The following is a 20,763-nucleotide window of genomic DNA, read 5'->3' as shown; positions in this document are numbered from 1 at the left end:
ACTTATTAATTCCATGGCACCCAGTAGACAAACGTCATTACTACCTTTCTCAAATGGGTCTATTCATATGCTTAATATATTGGTATTGGCGCCGATTCTAAAAACAACAATAATAATAGGCTATATTTTATAATACAAGTATTATAATGATGTTCTTAATCTTACTCTACAGAATAGTGTTTTTAAAATTATTTATTAAAATCTTATTACCTAATTCAAACATATGTCATCCGAAGTGAGAAGAGATCCGTTTTCTCTGCCTAAATATATGTAAAATCTATCAGATACGCACGAAAACTGGCATTTATATTATGTTTATGCAGTTAATTTCTAGCATAAATAAAAATGCCTCGGTTTTTTGCGCTCATAGTATAAAATTTTTTATAACTCGTTCAAAAATGTAAAATTTTTAATTGAGTCTCTTTTATTCTGGCGCTGCCGTGATATGAGTGATAATATTTGGATCCTGTCTTGTCAAATAAAGTTTTTTCTAATTCTATTCTATTTCTTGATCCTCCACCTCATTTTTCCTTCTTCTGGACTTGGGATGCGCTTTCGAAGCGTGTTTCTTCAGATCTTTGAGTCTCAGGTACTTACAATCGCACTGTTCACAAGGGAACTTGAAGAGGGACTGGTCCCCGTGCACTCTCATACAGTGTCTGTCCCGTATGAGCTCGGTGCTGAATGAACGGTGGCATGTGGGGCATTCGAACGGCTTTTCTGTGCTGTGTGACTGGGGATAGAAGAGAAAATATGAATTATTTTCGTATAAAGTAATAATTTATTGCAGGGCATGAGCCTCTTCCAAGATTGGACGGTTATAGCCATAATCTCCAAACTTGGCAGGCAGGTTCGAGATATCAATACAAATATTTAAGGATCTGGGTTTTTTAACAGAAAACAACCCCGGCTGGGGATCGAACCCGGAACCTTCGGCATAATAGTCAGTACTATAGTACTACTACACTGTAATTTAAACCAAAAATATGTACACAGTGATTCAACAAATACTGCTAATTTTCTTGCGACTCTATCAATTTAAAACCGTTCAAATTAAATTTTCGGTCAACTTTCGTGAATTCGTGAACCGATTTGTACTAAACGGTCAGCTTCCGTGAACCGCACTATACTGACCACTTTCATGTGTCGCTTGACACTGGAGTTGGTGTTGAAGGCGGCGCCACATATTGTACAGCTGTAGGGCTTCTCGTTGCGGTGCGTACGCTCGTGCACCTGCGGGTAGGAACAAAATTACTACAGTGAGGTATGATATGAGGTAAGTACTTGGTATTTTTGGAGGGAGGGACTGTCGACCGTATGCCCTATGACAACAAGGGTGTAAATGACAATGGATTTACTACGGTGTCGCATAAGAAGCGTAGTAAGAATAAAAATATGAGAGGCACCTTGCAATCGAGTAATAGACTGCAGGTCGTGGAGCCCGCCTGTGCTATCTATGTGTCTCGATTAATGAAACACATTACCGAGAAAGACATTCAGGAACACTTTGACGACATGAATGAAAAATGCCTAAGTGTCGAACTTTTAATGCCGCAGCGGGAAACTAGTTTTAATTCGTTTAAAGTTATGATCCCTGGTAGTAAAGTAGGTACTATCCTAAATAACAACTTTTGGCCCGCTGGCTTGGTCTACAGGCGATACAGAGAGCGTACTTCGCGCCTTACACGACCCAATAGTACCAATAATGGATAAACACCTAACTAACCACTTATTAATGGCCTCTTTCAATTGTAAATCATTGAAAAGGTCCATTGTTCATGTGCGCGATATTTGTAAAACAGCTGACATCGTAGCGCTTCAGGAAACTTGGCTTTTACCGCATGATCTTAATTTCGTAAATGAAATCGATAATGACTTTGCCTGCTTATCTACGTCATCGGTGGACACCGGGGCTGGAGTGCTGCGAGGTCGGCCCTACGGGGGACTGGCGCTGTTGTGGCGGAAGTCAGTGTTTACTAATGTAACCATTATTGACTGTAAATCTGATAGAATAGCGGCCATTAAAATAAGTTTATGTAATAGAGTGTTTCTGGTCTTTACTATTTATATGCCGTGCGACATAGCAGATAATTTAACGGATTTTACGAACTGTTTAGCGTGTATTGGTGCCGTTGTTGATGACAACAACGTTGAGGCTGCATTTGCCCTCGGCGACTTCAACGCGCACCCGAGCGCACCGTTTGGGCGTGAGCTGCTGAGCTATTGCTCGGAAAACGATTGGGTATGTGCGGATATAAATTACTTAGGAGTTGAGTCCGGTACATTTACTTTTATGTGTGAATCTAGTGGCTCCCGTAGGTGGCTTGACCATTGTTTGTCAACTGAAGCCGCTTGGGACTCAGTTACCAAAGTTTGGGTAGACAATGATGTTCGTTGGTCTGATCATTACCCTATTTTTATACAAGCTGACATTAAGATTTTTAATATTAAGAATGTACATATTTACAATAAGACTGATATCAATAACGTGCTTTGGAAGTGTAGAAATATAGATCAAATTAATAACTATGCCAAGTATTGTCATGATAAATTTATAGCGATAAAAACGTCTAGTCAATGTAATAACTGTGATAATAATGAAAATGAAAATAAATGTTGTGATTGTCATAAGGTTAGCATAAGTGATTTGTACAAGTCTATTGTTATAACGTTACAGGAGGCCGCTATTCATAGTTGTCACTCTCAGCGCGGTGCACGGGGTCGGGCTCGACAGGTCGCCGGCTGGAACCACCACGTCAGGGAATGTCACGCTAAGGCCAGATTATACCACAAGTGGTGGATGGATTGTGGTAGCCCCGCGAGCGGCTATATTTACAAACTAATGCTAGAGAGTCGAAAAACATTTAAAAATAAACTTAAATGGGTGCAGAATAATGAGGATTCGATTAAAATGAATATTTTGGCAGTTAATAAAGTAAACAAAAATTTTGTAAAATTTTGGAAAAATGTAAAGAGTTTGAGCGGTAAGCAAGAGCTACCTGTCAGTGTTAATAATGAAACATGCAAAAAATCCATAGCGGATATGTTTGCTCGTCACTTTAGAGTGGAGCCATTAGAAGTTAGGGGTGTGCCCGGGGCTGCGGCCGGCGTGGACGGCGGCGGCGGCGGCGGTGGCGGCGCGGGGCGGCTGGAGTTCAGCGCGGGGGACGTGGCCCGCGCCGTGCGCGCCATGACGCGCGGCAAGTCGCCCGGCCACGACGGCCTCAGTCTTGAGCACATCCTGTATGCTGGGGATGGGGTGTTCAGACTTCTGAGCATCCTATACAATCAGTGCATCCGTTTTTGTTTCATGCCGAGCGACATGATGAAGACGGTGGTGGTACCGATTGTCAAGAACAAAACTGGTGACCTCTCGAGCCCGAACAACTATAGGCCTATTTCGCTAGGTACGGTTATAGGAAAAATCTTCGAGAGGCTCCTGCAGCCCGAACTGGTGAACAATATAAAGATTGATGACGCGCAGTTTGGGTTTCGTGCCGGTCTCTCGACGGATTCAGCAATAGTCGCGCTCAAACATACTGTAAAATACTACCTCAATCGTAACACTTCTGTCTATGCATGTTTCTTAGATCTTAGCCGCGCCTTCGATCTAGTAAACTATAAGACTCTTTGGCAGAAGCTTACTGATTCCAACGTACCGACTATTGTTGTGAACCTGTTGAGATATTGGTACGAGAACCAGACTAACAATGTGAAATGGGGCGACGCACTATCTAATGATTTTAGATTAGACTGTGGCGTACGACAGGGGGGGCTCACCTCTCCGGACCTCTTCAACCTGTATGTTAACGATCTAATCGTGGAGCTGAGAAGCACCAGGATCGGTTGTCATGTTGATAACGTGTGTGTTAACAACTTGAGCTACGCGGACGATATGGTGCTTCTCAGCCCCTCGATTAACGGATTAAGGAAGCTGCTTTCAGTCTGTGAAGCCTTTGCTGAAAGACACGGCTTAAAGTATAATGTGGCGAAAACCGAGATGCTCGTATTTCGTGCAGGTGGGGGTCCGGAGTCGGTGCCGCCGGTTTACTTGCTGGGTTCACCAGTTCGGGTAGTGAGGAGCTTCAAGTACTTGGGTCACCTCCTGAACGAGCAGCTGAACGACGAGCAGGACATGGAGCGGGAGCGGCGCGCGCTGGCCGTGCGCTGCAACATGCTCGCCAGGCGATTCGCGCGCTGCTCCCGTGAAGTCAAAATAACATTGTTCAAAGCGTACTGCCAAACTTTTTATACCTGTCAGCTCTGGGTTAACTTCACCAAACGCTTTTACAATGTCTTAAGAGTGCAATACAATGACGCCTTCCGTATTATAATGAAGTTACCCAGGTACTGCAGCGCGAGTGGCATGTTCGCGGACGCCAGGGTCCCGGACTTCTATGCTGTCCTTCGGTTTCGTTCAGCTGCTTTTTGGGAGAGGATTAGGAACTCTAACAACCGGATCCTAGAAACGATTAGTTCCAACCTTGATAACGGATTTGTTAGACACTGGTTGGCCGTGCACCGTGCTGAGAATGGCAAATTTTAACTAATCTTAGCTTTATAGATTAGTTATCATAGGCAACATATTATGTATAATTTAATTTAATTTTACTATTGTATTCTATTGTATTGTATTTGTATTCTAATGGGTCTTACCTGTAAATAAAGAACTTTATTATTATTATTATTATTATTTTTGCCGTCCCGTAAAGCCCGCTCTAGACACTCGACAAAACTATACGAGACGCAAAAAGACGAGAGTGTAGAGGCCCTATAAGGCAGAGCTTGCTATTAGTTTTTATAGCGAACTACCTGTTCCCGCGCGCTTCGCTTCGCCTTAAAAAGTTTTCCCGTGGGAATTCCGGGATAAAAAGTAGCCTATGTTCTTTCCCAGAGTCTAGACCGTATGTATACCAAATTTCATTCAAATCCGTTCAGTAGTTTTGGCGTGAAAGAGTAACAGACAGACAGACAGACACAGTTACTTTCGCATTTATAATATTAGTTAAGATTAGGATAGTTTTGTCAAGAGCCGAGACAAAACCTCTCGTAGAGAGTATGGAGCGGGATTAAAAGTTAAACGGCCGTTCGCGAAGCAAAGCTCGCGGAAACCTCTATTATGTATAATAACACAAGTAGTTAGTAAGCCCTCCCCACAAACCTGCAGAGTATAGCTCTCAAAGAACCCCTTCCCGCAGTAGGAGCAGTGGTACGTGTGTCCGCGCTGCGCCCGCTCGTGAGTCTTCGCGTGCTGCCGGAGCAGCCGCTGCGAGCCGAACAGCTTGGGGCAGTCGGGGCAGGCTACTGTCTTCTCCTGTGGAACAAATAAGAGGTTAAGCGTCATCTGTTGGTGGAGGTGGGAAGTTGTTTGTAGCGCCATCTGTTGGTAAATTTGGAGAACTCTTTATTAGGGAAAAAAGTTGAAAGTTATTTTTAGTGGTACGTGTATACATACAGTTAAAAAAATAGATACACAAACTAAACTTATCACAGACCCTTTTTTCTGAGGACAAACTCGTCTAAACTTTAAGATTAGACAATAATTTTCCGCCTAAGAAAAACGAGTTACAGTGCCATCTATTGTAAAAACCAAAAAATACAGCGCCATCTATCGCTAACGCCACGCACCTCGTCCTTGCCTCGTGCTTGGCGAGCTTGTGCTTGTGCCTGATAAGACCTTGTCGCTGTCCAACAAAACCTAATTCATTATCATAATGAATCGCTACGTACAGACTTATAATATTATGTAGATGCACAACACACACTCTTCTGAGATCAAAAACCTTTGACAGCGCCATCTATGAGCCGTTTGTTAAAAAAAAAGTTTTAATTTTTGGAGAAACAGATGGCGTTGTCTAAGTTGTACTAACTGTCAAACCCTCAGAACACAGATTTTGTGTCAGCTCACATCTTATTTCCACAGAGGAAATTCTATATCTGCCCTCAGGTGTTCAACGACGCTTGAAAAATAAACATTCTGAACTTGTAAATTAGACTAAATAGAAGTACTATTAAGGGCGGATTCGGCCAAAGTCGAGTAACTGTTTACTCACGAGTAAAGTACCAGTTACTCGCGAGAAAGCAGATTTTGCATTCTACCAAACCTGAAACCAAGATAACTAGCTTATCCCAAGAATAAAATGTTATACCGCCAAAATTGACCGTGTAACGAGCTTATCCGAGAGTAATTTTGTAATGGCGGCAGCACATCAGCTGATTAGAAAACCGTCATAATGACATATAAACACATCTGTCAAAACATAAACAAAAGTACGTTAAAAGGCAAAGTCTCAGAATAACAACAGCGAATAAAATATTAAAACATAAACAATTTCATACTTTTATAATCCATTCAAACTAAGTTGGCATGTCATTTCTATTGCATGCTTTGAAACGCAGCTATTTTTATTTTAGTTGCATTACAGTTTCGTTCCTCGTTCATTCAATTTAATCATGGTATAACTTGGTAGAATGCAAATGTACTTATCCTAGATATTTACTCGCGTATAATTTTAATTCCGGTATAGTTATTCTCGTGTAACGTGATGTTTGGACGAATCCACCCTAAAAGTAGTGAGTTCTTATGCTGAGTTTAATACTTACACATCTTTGCTCTCTGTGTGCAATATCTGACGTTCGGTACACTATCTGACGTTGTCACGACATCTATCGGCTTGAACAAAAACTCAACTGACAGCTGTCAACAAAAAAACTACTTTCTAAGCCATCTACTGGAATTCATCAGAACTTTAACAAACCTCATGAGAAGCTTCATGCTTCGTCAGCGTGTGCTTGTGTTTAAAAATCTTATCGCATCTTGTGCACTTGAAGCCTCGCTCAGTCTTGTGCACGGTCTCGTGGTGCAGGCGGTAGGCGCGCCAGTCACCCACCACTATGTTGCAGATGTCGCACTTGCGGTCCTCTATTTTGTGGTATCTGGTGGGACGAGATAGGGAGCGGTTTAGAAATTATATTGTGGTTACAGTAGCATTGCTTTTCATGGCTACAAACTCACAACGAAGCGAGAATTAAAGGAGTTAAAGGTTAAATTTGTCATGCGTTTTTATTAACATTGGCGCATTCTGGGCTTTCAATGATCAATGCTACTAACTGGCCAATTGACCTCAATGACAAAACCTTGGACCAGCTATAGTGTTTGTCCCCAACATGCTTTCTTAGCACTGACCCCTTAGCATGAATTTTCATCGTAAACGTGACGTAAAAATACTTGATGAATTTTGGAGGGAAATTTTAACTCTGCTACCGACCGCCAGGGGCGCTGTTCATAATTTTATACAAAATTACTCACTGAATTCTACTTCACGTTCACGATTAAAATTCATGCTAAGGGGTCTGATCAGAAATCATTTGCATTCAAAACTCACTTATGTTTATGACTTTTCAAAGCGCTTGGTCTGCTGAATGCCTTGTCACAACTGGAACACGGGTATGTCTGTTCAGCGGGGTTGACCACCTCGCCGCGTTTCCTCGCTTTCTTCATCTCCTTGGCTTCGGCCAACGCCTGCCTTTTCAGGTTGGTGAGACCGAAAGTGTGCCATTTGACGTGGATTAGGAACCGCTTTGGATGGTTTAACAGAAGGTTGCAGTTTGGGCATTCGTAGTAGCGGTGTGGTGATAGTAGTTCTGTAAATGAATATGGTAGAGTTTTAGATTAAGTTGTTTATTGGTAAAATTATTGAACACTGTCTCCAGAGAGTCTTGACTTAGTAAAAAATAAGTCATCAATAAAAGAAACACGTCATAACTTAGTGGGTCAACTAGAAAGGCAAGCAAACTTATAATTTCATATAAACTTGGCTAAATATTTTACACCAATACTTACTATTTTTAACAATGTAAGTTGCTTCATTTACACTGTTATTTGCTGTTATTATAATTTCATTACTGTCTAATTGCTCTTTGGTACATCCATTCACATCACTAACAAATGGCTTTATTTTATTTATTACCGATGTTACTTCTAATGATACGGAAAAATCTGGTTCCTCCTTGACTATTACATCTTTGATTTCATCTTTATTATCTTCTTCTTCTTCATTGTCTTCTGAATTATCTGATTCACCTTCGTTATATTCCAACTCATCCATACATTCTTCTTTTAACGGTTCAAAGGACTCATGTTTTTTGTCAATTTCTATTGTTTTCTTTTGGTTTTCCTTTTGTCTGTGCAGCATGTCACTAGCTATGATGCTCTCTATATGTTTCACCGCATTTTCTATTCTCTCTGTTCTTTTTACCAATGAATTACAGCTGACCGCACTGTTTTTGAAACTTACATCTAAATTTGAGTCTCTGTAAGGTTCTTTACACATATTAAGTTCATTTGCTTCATATGTACAGTTATTTACACTATCTTCTGTTAAGTCATATACTTTTTGAGATGCCTTTGTGCTAATTGGGTTGTATGAACTTGCACCAGAGTTGGATGGCAGACCAGATGCCATTTGTTGATACTTACCTTGAACATTATTGAAGTATTCTTTGAAAGGGTTTTGGTAGTTAAAATCCAAAGGATTCACGCCATTCTGGCTATTATTTACATGTAGCGCATGATTCAGAATAGGGTATGATATTCGATGTACGTGATTTTGTGTGAAATTCGGAAAAAGATTCTGTTGTGGCTCCGTGTGGATCTGGTTGTGGCCGTAGACAGGATAATGAGGTAAATTGTACTGCGGTATAGTGCACTGTGATGAATCTTGGCTTATTTTGCTAATATGACTTAAATTGTGGGACATATTTACAGGACCGATTTGTGGCTTCTCCATTGGCGCTCCTAAGCTACCTGGGACATCATTTGGCCCGTAAGGCCCACTGTTTTGTAACATAACTCTTTTCGACGCGTATAGACGCCCCTTCACTCCATAACAATTGATTAAAGTTGATTAAAGTTCAATTAGCGATGCGCGATTATAAATGATACTACATTAATTATTCGATTATTACAATCATTCGATTATTCGATTATCATTTTAGAGTATTACTAATCATTTACCACTACTTTTGTATCGCTACTTATTCGTCGCTACTTTTTCATTTACTATTTATTCATCGCTACTTTTGCATTTACTAATCATTTACCACTACTTTTGTATCGCTACTTATTCGTCGCTACTTTTTCATTTACTACTTATTCGTCGCTACTTTTTCATTTACTATTTATTCATCGCTACTTTTGCATTTACTAATCATTTACCACTACTTTTGTATCGCTACTTCGAATAATGAGTTATTTTTCAAATTTGCGCGGGACGCTAATTCATATTTTTTTACTCAGGTGATAGAGATGGGGTGTGTGGTTTAAAAAAACCATTGTTTTTTTTAAAGAAAACCAATAACTTGTTAAGTGTGGAACTTTATCAGTGAACTTCCCGCAGGTAGGTGACTAACCGAAATACCAAGCAACTTTCATTATGGGACCAAAGCTGGCAAAAAAAATCCAGCTGTTCCATAGTAAAGTTAAATACCTACTAAACCAAAATGTATGGAACATTGAAAGTTGCTGTATTGGGTTGAGCTCAGGGGTGGTCCAATTTGTTTCAGAATTTTATTCCACCCCCAAGGGTGGGTAAAAGGGTAAAAACAGGGGTATACATTTCCATTTTGGCCACTTATCAACCGATTCTTATGAAATTTATAACGTAAATATTGTTATTATAACAAAAAGATATGATGGTGACCTTGAGCTGATCTGATGATGGAAACGGAAGGCAGTCAAGGGAACTCCTCAACGGTATATAGCAACTACCTCGTGTTTGGGCTTGAATGATAAGTATTAACGAGTAGGACATATTGGTATCATTTGCATCTTACTTTTGATTGATAATTATTGCAAATAAACTTCTTCTTCTTGAAGAAGAAGCAAATAAACTAAAAATAATAAAATAAAATAATAATAATAAAAAAAACCTACTTCAAAAAACCACTTAAAACGTAAGAAATGATTTAAGGTTTAGACCAATCCTAGGTCACAGTATAAATATACCTAAGTAGGTACTGTTCTTTTTTGAAGTTGGTGCCATATTTCTTCAGATTAACTACTTTGTCACCGCACCAATATCAAAAAAGAACAGTACCTGCTTAGGTATATTTATACTGTGACCTAGGATTGGTCTAAACCTTAAATTATTTCTTACGTTTTAGTGGTTTTTTGAAGTCGGTTTTTAATTTTTTTTAATTATTTACATGTAACATCATTGATTCAGTATACTGTGCCAAATTATGGTAGGAAAGTTGTTTTTAGGAATAGATGAATGAACTAACTAAGTACTTACCGGTATAAACCCTGCTTATTTTGACATTTTGTAAAGAGTCCGATTAAAAAAACTAAATCAATTGAAACTACCTATTAATTTTATTTTATTATATTATAAGTAGGTACTTACATAGGTATATTATATTTATAAAGAAAAAAACTAGGTAATTAATATATAATATAACACTGCTAAAAACATCCCTTAGGTACCTAGGTACTTTCACAGATTTATAATGGTTTAAAAACCAAACTAGTTGTTATTCGATATTCCCACCCCTAGTAGTGTCCGTTAGACACCCCGTCTTAGCGGCGCCCTGGTAGATGGCGCCATAGCTGACCGTCGCCGGCGCGTCTGTGTTCAACTCGCCGCGCCCGCGCCCCTTTCATACGTCTTACTCATCATTACATTGTTGCAAATAATCGAATCGGTCATCCACCGCTACTTTTGCATTTACGAATACAAGTAGCGGTCAAGTTAGAATCGATAATCGAAGTAGTGGTGCTTATTCGATTATTGCAATAAGTATATCGCTACTTTGATATTCGATTATGGAGAGTAGCGGTAGTGGTGTATTCGATTATTGATATAAGTGATAATCGCGCATCGCTAAGTTCAATTGTAAACATTACAGATATTAGCCATTTTGACATTTGAATACAAAAAAAAAGTAACAGCCTGACTTACACTTGGTAAGTAAAGGACAGTAGCGAATACATTGAGTTTCGATTTACCGAGTTAAAAACGATTAATCGATTATTCTTAACTACTTTACCGGTTTTTGTTTAAATTAATCTGTGAATAAAAAACAAACTATTCTTTTTATCTAAATTCTAATAATCTGTGTTCATTATTGTTTTTTTGGAGTGTGGGAGGACGTAATTTTTATGATTTTGCTGCGCGAAATCAGAAATTATATTAATTTTCTTCCGGCATGTAGTGTTTACAAGTACACAACTCATTTATAATTAATTACTCTTTAACCAGAGAAACTGGACTGGCCCTAGCAATGGCGATAAACGCTATAGCGGAAGACTATTTCCGTTCAATGAATCCTCTGGCTGCAAAAATTCACGAAGACATCGAAGAAGCGAAAAACTCCTACGAAAACATCTGGGACAGCCTCACGGACAAGGAGAAGGTACGTTACCAACACCAACCACATGTACTTCAGTCACAAAACTACGCAAATCTAAAAATAACTTTTCCAGTTTCCTGTTAGACAAAAAAAAAACTTCTAACTGTCTTTCTTGTTTCCAGACGGAAATAATCAACGAATCCATCATCAAACCCGACATAGCTCTCAAATACGCGCTAATAGACACCCTAGACTTCGACATAAACGACCCGCCGATCCGACGAGATGACCTCATGTCGTTCTTCGGCCGTGATCACGGACAAAAGCTCATCCAGGAAGACAATAGAACCTGGCGCGACGAGCACTCGGCCCCGTTCCTCTACCAGACAAAGAGCCAACTCAATCTATGCATTCTGAACGAGCTGCGAGAGAAAAAAGAACTGAAATCCATAGTCGGTGACGACCAGCCAGTGTTGGAGCTAGCGTTTTCACACTCGAAAGTAGTAAGCGAACTGAAAAACGCGTTAAAATCCCACGATATGCTGAAAAGCACCAATTACAGCAAACCCGCTGAAACCGTAGAACGGGAGCCGATAAGCTCTCCAACAGGCTTTATTAGCAAATTCATTGGCAACTTCAAGAGTAAAGAAGATGATAAAGAGCGACTTGTGTCAAACCAGCCAACGCAGATTGTGGCTTCGTCTGATAACTTCTTCAGGACCAACTTCAAGAGTCCTCCAAGTGATCTCAAGTTTGAAAAGGACTATCGTACCAGCATGGCCAAGTCTAGCAGTGGTGAGTAGAACCTTTATTTATAAATTAATAATAAAATAGAATAGGCCTTTGGGCATCTTGAAAACATCTCTCTGTCAGGTTGCCCACTATTTCAGCAAAAGCTTCATGCTTCCTTCATTGGAAGGCGACCCATGCCCCAGCAGTGGTGGGGATGTGATGGGTTATGATCATGAAACATACATACATTAAAACACAAATCTTTCAACACAACAACCCAAGGAGATACAAAGTAGAGAAAGAGATTGCTTATTATAGCCCACTGCTATAGATTGCAATGATGCAAACAAATGAAAAGTGAAAAAAAAAAAAGTATTAAAAAAAAAACAAATCTTTTGTCTCAATAGTGTGATCAAAAGTATTGAATCATCACTTAATGTAGCAATCATCTTTAGTTCTAATGAAATGACTCACACAAACCAAACAATAGTCTTGTTGCAAATGATATGACTAAATTAGTCATTATCTTGATCTAGGAATGTAGGCTAATGTTTATGATATTGTAATACACATTTGTACATAAACTATTGATGACTGTTCATGTTTAAGGTATGTGTCCACTTCTCGGCATAGTATGCATCACATTCAGTATTCTTTGTATTTATATAAATTCACACAAGTGCATCCACTTCATCAGTATTGCCAAAGCCTTATCTCCATACATTTCTGAAAATCCTATTGGTCTGATATGTATGTTTGCCTTAATGGGCACCTTTAAAGTGTAAAAACCAGTAATGTTGCATAAGTATACCCCTGTGCCTCGGTTATTGTTTATAATTGCTAACATGCGTATTCATTAGATACAGAGAAAGTTAGTCATGCAATAATGTGCATTACATGTCATGCCACGATAACTTTAGTAAGGTTTTAATGGATTATTTTTATCATAAATATGCTCACGACATCACGACTTAAATTCCCGAAGAGGTAAAAAAAATAAAAAAACAAACACTCACACCTTGCACTAATGTATTCCCTTGCAGGGTAGGCAGAGGTGCATTGCTGCACCCACTTTTCGCCAGTGTTATGTTAGTGCCAATGTAATAGGGGGCGGGCCTATTGCCATTTTACGGGCACATCCAAGACCCGAGAACAAATATCTGTGTTTAAACAAATATCTGCCCCGGCCGGGAATCGAGCCCGGGACCTTCGGCTCAGTAGTCATGGTCACTAATCACTACACCATTCGGTCGACTAACGAAGAGGTAGTCAGAGGTAATTCGCAAGCGACCAATTTTTCGGTGTGCATTGCACTCACTTGTGTAGAACGCGAGCGGTATTGTATACAGGATGGCCCTGCAAGTCATGGTCCAAACGAAAAAGGGTGATAGAGGACATGGTACACATGCAATTAATTCAACTACAGTAGATATTAAAAATAAAATGTTGGCTGTCGTAAATTAAACGAAACGGAGAGATCTTTCAATTTATTTGTACCAATACTCTTTGGGCGAATATAGTCGTGAGCATAACATTACGTGTACACAATAATGCATTAATCTGTTAGGTACTCGGAAATGCAAACAAATCTTTAATATGCAAACTGTATTGTTGCAGTGATATATTTATTTATGTATTGCTCTGGGAATAATAATTAATGAATCTAAATAGGTACGCAGATTATCAGTATACATTATATGTAACTACATGTTTTTAAAATCCCATCAAAGTTCCGTTACACACACAAATCTGATCTGAATAAATAAGGATTCAGATTATTCAAAAACTTCATATTTCAAATAATCTGTTGTACTAATTTTATATATCATAACTCCGCAGTAGGTACCTAGTAATACATAGTAATTTCAACCGTTTAAGACGCATTCGACTGAATTGAATCAAATGTATTTAATTAGGCTTGATAAAGCACGTACCTATTCACACTTAACATTTTATCAAATTCAAAATATCAAACAGCACGTTAGTGAAATCGGACAATATCAATATTTTTTTTAAAGTAACCAATAAGAAGGCGTACGTTAGATGTATAATAATAAGTATACGTTTAGATGTTATTTTTAATCTTCATGTTTCTCTGAAATGGATAGACCTATTTAAATGCGGTTTTCTTAAAAGTTAATACGGCGCTTCTCTAAAAATAGTTAGCTTCCCGAATTGGTTAATCCATTAGCTCCGAGGTCTTTCACAGCTCATCTTATAGGTTATAATTAGATTATAACGATATTTTGCATACAACCCATAGAGTGAAAATGTATAAGCTCTACTCACTTCACTCACTCACCGTAAAAAATATAATACCTACGACTCTTTCTATGTCAGGAATAAAGTTTAGTTTACTTTAGTAGGTATACATAACGTGCTTACATACATACATTTTGTGCTTAGGAATGCCACACATACTAATAGTTTTATAAATGATAATATTGACAAAGTATCGTTTTCAACTATTAGTGAAAGGCTACTTAGAAATACCTCACGTATACTACGATTCACGTAACTTGATAAAGTCTTGTGCATGCCTGATCTCATCTGACCATCTAGCAGGTAGTCCACCAATCTGTAGGACGACCGAATGGCGTAGTGGTTAGTGACCTGACTACTGAGCCGATGGTCCCGGGTTCGATTCCCGGCTGGGGCAGATATTTGTTTAAACACAGATATTTGTTCTCGGGTCTTGGATGTGCCCGTAAAATGGCAATAGGCCCGCCCCCTATTACATTGGGACTAACATAACACTCTGGCGAAAAGTGGGTGCAGCAATGCACCTCTGCCTACCCCGCAAGGGAGTACATTAGTACAAGGCGTGAGTGCGTGTGTGTGCTGTAGGACACCATTCTGTGAAATTTGTCCACCTTCCGTCATCCCGACGGCATACTATTACCATCACTCAGTTACCAATACCCAGTTTGTTTTATCCAGGCAAGGTCGCCATATAAGGAAGCGCTTATTGAGACTTTATTAAGGTGGCATACATATACACACATAATATCAATACATATTTTTTATCTTTATCTAATAAAATAACTATCCCAATCCGCAGACCTATCAGAAGAGAACCGCGGCCTCCTATCCTCGGGGTCCCTCGCGTCCTCCACTGACTTCCACTCGTGCGAGGAGGTGGCGTCCGCGGAGAGCACCGAGACTCTCGCGCCCTCTGTCGGCAAGACCGGGTACGACTTCCTCGATAACTGGTAAATGGGTGTAAAAAGATAAGCGTCCACCTATCGGTGTCGTATGTAATCAAACTGATTAACATAAACAATGTATGATGAAACGGCATCGGTGTGAATTTCTATACTGGCGTAGGATGCCGGAAGTAGAACGCTTACCGAAAGGGTCTTATGCTTCATGTAACTCTCGTAGATAAAGAAACAATGTCAAAATGGTGCCCTTTACGTAAGCAGGGAGAGGCAGTGGAAGCAGGGAGGAGTACATGGGGTATCTGGCGTAATCACTATACTTGCATAGTTCTATTATTAAATTTAATTATTAATTTACCTCACAACGTCATCACGTCGGGGTCACCAATTTAGACATTTTGGAGTTCGGACTTTCGTCGCACCCTACATACCTAAAGGTATACGAAAGCGAGTTAGGTCATTTTCATATTGTTTCTTTATCTGCGGGCGTTATACTGATGATAAACGTGAGTTAAAATTGTAGAATGAGAAGTAGATACAATCCTAGGTACTGGTAGAGATATGTGTGTGTTTTTGGTATTGAATTTATATCTTTATATTGCTTTCATATTGCGTGAACTGAATTGAGGAGGTTAATAATATTACAATAGATCTTTGAGATAATTGTGCAATACATAATAGATAAAGAACACCATACAAAGATTCGATTCTGAAGGCAGAAAATTTAATTTAACACTGTCAAAATTGCGACTTTTTTATGTATGGAACATTCATCATAACAAATTATGTATTTACAGTTCGACATTGTAAAACCATGTTCTCATAAAAGTAAATACTCTAGTCCGCTTTATCATTTTACCAAAAATGATGGAAGAAATGCAATACTCACCATGTATTTTTCCCGAAAAATTTTGTCACACATGTTACACAAAAAAGTCACAGATTTTGTGATTGAAGTATGGAGTAGGTAATTAATATCTAATGCTTGCCAAAAAGTTAGTTGTAGAAAACGTATGTGTTTTTGTATAATATGCCTTGTCTTTTATAATAACTATAATAAGTAAAGGCACTTTTGATAACAGACGCAAAACGTAATTTACATGTTTCACGTATGTCAAAAGTGACTTATCACATTTTGTTCTACATTAGTGTTGGAACTAATTCGAAATTAAAATGAATCTCATATTTTTTACGTTTCGGTATATTAATGGACTGAGTTTTTAGTATTATTTATTACTTTTCTCGTAATCTTAGGTACTATACCTCTCTGTTTATGCATTTAATGAAATTATTATGACATAATTTATTATTATACTCAATTAATTTAAGAACTTACTTTATATTTAGTTTTGTTATAAGAAATACATGATTTTATTTATCGGCTTATAAAATAAAATGAATTTTACCATTCAAAGTGTTTATTTCATTAGAAAATCACCCATCTAATTAATTATCCTTAAAAATTATTTAGACACCACTACGTATTTATCTTAACTTACGATTGTTTTTTTATAGAGATACAAAAATTACAACTTCCCATTTTATGAGAAAATTGCGGCGGACATTTTGAAAACTTGACATTTCAAAAATACGCGCCATCTTTTTAGTTTTTAATTTACAATCGGCGGCAAGGGAATCTTGTCGCATACAGCCAAGATATTTTTCTTAATAGTTGGAGATGAGCATGCCCTTTTCCACTTGTTCCGCCTTTGCCTTGTCAGTCAGTAGCTCGATGAGAGTCAGGCCGAACCAGTAGGCCGTGCCGGGGCCCTGGGGACAATTTTTTTTTAAATATTAGACGCAATTCGGAAGCAATTAAATTCATACATATTTAATGCTGGCAATACCTGAAGTTTTCCATTCGTAAATTATTTTTACTATTGGAGTCTTCCATTAAGAAAATAAATATAACAAGTATTTTTTTTCGGTGTTTGTACCCGGTATGCCTTCCATCTATTAAATGGGGCCAAATAACCTTTCTACAAGAAAGTACAGTTCTCCCATATTAATAATGCGCATGCAAATCTTCGCAAACTGTCGGATTCCCGGAAACACCCGAATCATTGAATTAAACAAAGCACTTGCATTTTGATCCTTGTTCGAAAGAAATAGTAGTCAATATCATGTGACACATAATCGAAAACAATTTGGGCGGTCGGTGGCTGTCACCGATCAGTCAAGGGTCTCAAGGTCAAGATCAATATTACTTTTGTGGAATTATAAAGAGCTGCAATTACACATCGTTCTTGTTATTTTTTTCAAATGTGAATTTAATTTCAACTTTAATTATTTTTGACGATGCCATATTATGAGGCACATTTAAGAATAAAATATACGTCACATTGATAGACTTCACTTTGCCAATAAAGCCACACCCAAAAGACCAAGTTTGTAATTGTAATATTATTGTGAATGATCAGCGCTGTAAATACTTTTGAACTGAGATTTTAATGTAAACATGTTTATTGATGTGAAATAATCAGTGCTGTAAATACTTTTGAACTGAGATTTAAAAAAATTAATATAAACCTGTGTTTGAAATCCATTTCTCCTTATAATATAAACCTTGTGTTATTCAAACCTTCTTTCATCCATCTTTACATCAGCTTCAGTAAGACACTTGAAAAGTACCTACTGTAACATTTTCGAAGTAAATTTTAATATTATGGAATATTATGAATTATCGAAACAAATTTCGTTACTGATAAATCAATTATCTCTTTTAGCACCAATTACATAATTCTACTAAAATTTCATGAAGAAAATGCACTTAACCACTCTAAATACATAATAGTTTTCTAACGCTCGGGAATACGACCGTTGCCGAACAATGACGAAGATTTCTATGTGCATTATCAGTTTTGGGGAACTGTAGGTGTAATGTAATACACATCGGCCTAACCCGCAAAGTTAAAAGAAAATTTAGATGTGAAAGATACAGTCACCTGGGCCCTGCGAAGCGCAAATTTGTATGGCGTGGGAGACACGCCACCTAGCGTTAAGTAGCTGTACTAGCTCCGCGCCATACAAATCTGCGTTTTCGATTTCACTTCTCGATAGGTGAAAAAACTCGCACTCAAGGCCCTGAACTCTAAATAATACTTGAAGGAATGATAACACTCACCCGGCTAGTGACAATGTTGCCATCTACCACCACCCTCTCCCCCTCCACATACTCGTAGCCCGCCATCTTGTCCTTGGTGGTCGGATATGACGTCACGCGCTTGCCGGACGCCACGCCGTGCGCCGCGAACGCTGTCGGCGCTGGGGAAATAGAATATGCTAGTGAGAAATTTTAGGAAATACTTAGGTAAATGTTTAAAACATACCTGGGTTCGAATTCCAGTCTTGGTAAATATTATTTATCGGGCTTAGACATTGGATATGTACAAAGGTTCGAAAGAGCCACGTACAGGAGCTTCGCCCCCTCTCTGAATAGAATAGACTTGGTTAATGGTGTGTGACATCTCCAACCCGCCTACCAAGCCTACTCCAAGGCTCGAAGGTTACTCCAGGTCTGGTAGAAGGCTGACTATATTATGATGACAATGATTCTTATAATCTTATATTGTAACCATTGTGGAAGAGCAGAGCCTCCTGATACAGGTATTGTTTAATTAAAAAGAGACTCCATTTACTTCTAAATTTTATGATTATGTGGTTAAAGGAAATAAATGATTTTGTATCTTATAATTATGCAACTCACCAGCACAGATAGCTGCAACAATCTTCCCATTCTTCTCGTGTTCCTTCAGCAGAGTGCCAACTGCACTGGACTTGCTGAGCCGGTCCGAGCCCTCCAGCCCGCCGGGCAGGATCACCTGCATATGATGTTGGGGACATAATAATAATAATAAATAAATTCAGTCAGCACGACCGAATGGCGTAGTGGTTAGTGACCCTGACTACTGAGCTGATGGTCCCCCCTGACTACTGAGCTGATGGTCCCGGGGAACTTCAACTTGTATTGGCTAGTCTTATTCGGAATGCGCCTAGAACGGAACGTACCTCGTTCAGTACGAGACTGCCACCAAACCATACAAATGGCGCCAAATTTGAACACAAACTGAATATTCGCATTCGCAAATGTCGTTATCAGATATTCGCATTCGCATTTGCATTCGCGAATGTCCAAAAACACACATTCATTACATCACTAGTGGGGACATCTCACAAATGGCCATCCGACCCCAAGCTAGGCAGAACCTGTGTTATGTATTATAAATGTACACAAATACATAGATAGATACATACTAAATATAATTATAAAGCACAGACTCATCTAATTAAGGAAATAATGTCTGCAGTGACAACTCAGGAAACACTGAAAGTTAAAGGAACTGAACACTTTATCTTATTATACATAGAGTATGGGGGTGTAAAAGGTTTATTCTGTACTTAGGAATTTAAATAGTTCTCAATTAAAAAAAAAACTCTCTTTAGATCTCTTCTGACTGAAGTAAAACTGAAGCACCTCTCTATTTTACTTGCTGGTAAAAAAGGTGGCAAAATCATACTCACAGCATCATACTCAGGCCTCTCTGCGAGGGCATCAGCCAGAGACTTGTCAGGCACGAGGGTGATCTGCCGGGAGCACAGCACTGGCGCCGCCCCGTCCAGCCCCGCCACCGTCACTGTCACCTGGGAACCGAGGGTGTCAAAATATAAGTGTTATAGTAATGGGGTGACACACCTTTCTAATCAACCTATTATAAAATTACAGGTTATGGGTTTAAGACTACCAATTTAAGAGAGCTTTCAGGCAATTAATATAATTTAAGTCAGTGTCCTGGTTATTGCCCTAATCAGTTAAATACAGTGTGACTCTTGCCACAGCACTCATTTCTGGTCTGGGCTTAATTTAGTACACACACAATATCATACATACCCTCCCTACAAATAACCGATGGCAGTCCGTCGGTATATGCAACTATGTAAATGTATGTAAGTATAGGTACAAATTCCAAGCCAATATCGTGCGACTTACGCCGGCTCGCCTCAGCATGTCCACGGTGATGACGGTCTCCATCTCCTCGGCGCCCTCCGCCAGGATCATCAGCGCAGTCTTGGACATCCTCGGAGTCTGGTGCTGGAGTCTACAACGAGATAATCATGAATGTTGCGTCAAGAGAACGACCGGCGTGAACCATTTTGTGTTCTTTTGGAGTCGATTTATGGAAGTAGGTTCACTTTACGTACCTGCAGATGAGTAAACTGCCGCGGGGTTTATGTAGGATATCGATTTTCTTTAAATACGGTGAAGTTAAACTGTAAAGACTTATTTTTTTGATAAAATTCATGAAAATTTGAATGTCAACAAGGTCGAAAATTCAGTGACTTGACAGATGACTAAATGTCAAATAATACCGGTTTTTTATGTTGTAAACCGGTTGCTTCCGATGATTTTATTCGATTTCGTCGAATCGATTACAAATCTAAAAAAAACATCTTATTTTAACAGCGTAAAAGTAAAGCAGCTTGAGAAGAAGAAGGGGAAGCAAGCCAAACCTATATATAA

At 38.9% G+C, this 20,763-nt stretch overlaps 3 protein-coding genes across 3 annotated transcripts; 1 reads left to right on the top strand and 2 right to left on the bottom strand.

The window, feature by feature from the left end:
• On the bottom strand, nt 1–8,913 carry LOC105383204 (zinc finger protein 714). Its single transcript, XM_048632040.1, has 6 exons — nt 7,844–8,913; nt 7,386–7,644; nt 6,759–6,936; nt 5,162–5,314; nt 1,135–1,233; nt 1–733 (listed from the first exon to the last, which is right to left on the bottom strand). Exons 1-6 carry the CDS (start codon nt 8,847–8,849, stop codon nt 497–499), a joined length of 1,932 nt encoding a protein of 643 aa, XP_048487997.1. The 5' UTR covers nt 8,850–8,913; the 3' UTR covers nt 1–496.
• Nucleotides 8,914–11,113: 2,200 nt separating this feature from the next.
• On the top strand, nt 11,114–15,916 carry LOC105398262 (uncharacterized protein C1orf198 homolog). The gene is made up of 3 exons (XM_038121705.2): nt 11,114–11,415; nt 11,535–12,147; nt 15,146–15,916. The coding sequence occupies exons 1-3, from the start codon at nt 11,284–11,286 to the stop codon at nt 15,298–15,300; spliced, it is 900 nt and encodes a 299-aa protein (XP_037977633.1). The 5' UTR covers nt 11,114–11,283; the 3' UTR covers nt 15,301–15,916.
• Nucleotides 15,917–16,645: 729 nt separating this feature from the next.
• Nucleotides 16,646–20,605, bottom strand: LOC105383172 (protein dj-1beta). The gene is made up of 6 exons (XM_048632063.1): nt 20,445–20,605; nt 20,233–20,341; nt 19,767–19,886; nt 18,952–19,066; nt 18,370–18,509; nt 16,646–17,015 (listed from the first exon to the last, which is right to left on the bottom strand). Exons 1-6 carry the CDS (start codon nt 20,543–20,545, stop codon nt 16,911–16,913), a joined length of 690 nt encoding a protein of 229 aa, XP_048488020.1. The 5' UTR covers nt 20,546–20,605; the 3' UTR covers nt 16,646–16,910.
• Between the last annotated feature and the right edge of the window lie 158 nt (nt 20,606–20,763).

The sequence above is a fragment of the Plutella xylostella genome, chromosome 30 (genome assembly GCF_932276165.1).
Source record: "Plutella xylostella chromosome 30, ilPluXylo3.1, whole genome shotgun sequence".
NCBI classification, from domain to species: Eukaryota; Metazoa; Arthropoda; class Insecta; order Lepidoptera; family Plutellidae; genus Plutella; species Plutella xylostella.
The sequence above is the reverse complement of the archived record's forward strand: the minus strand, read 5'-3'. Positions and strand labels throughout refer to the sequence as shown.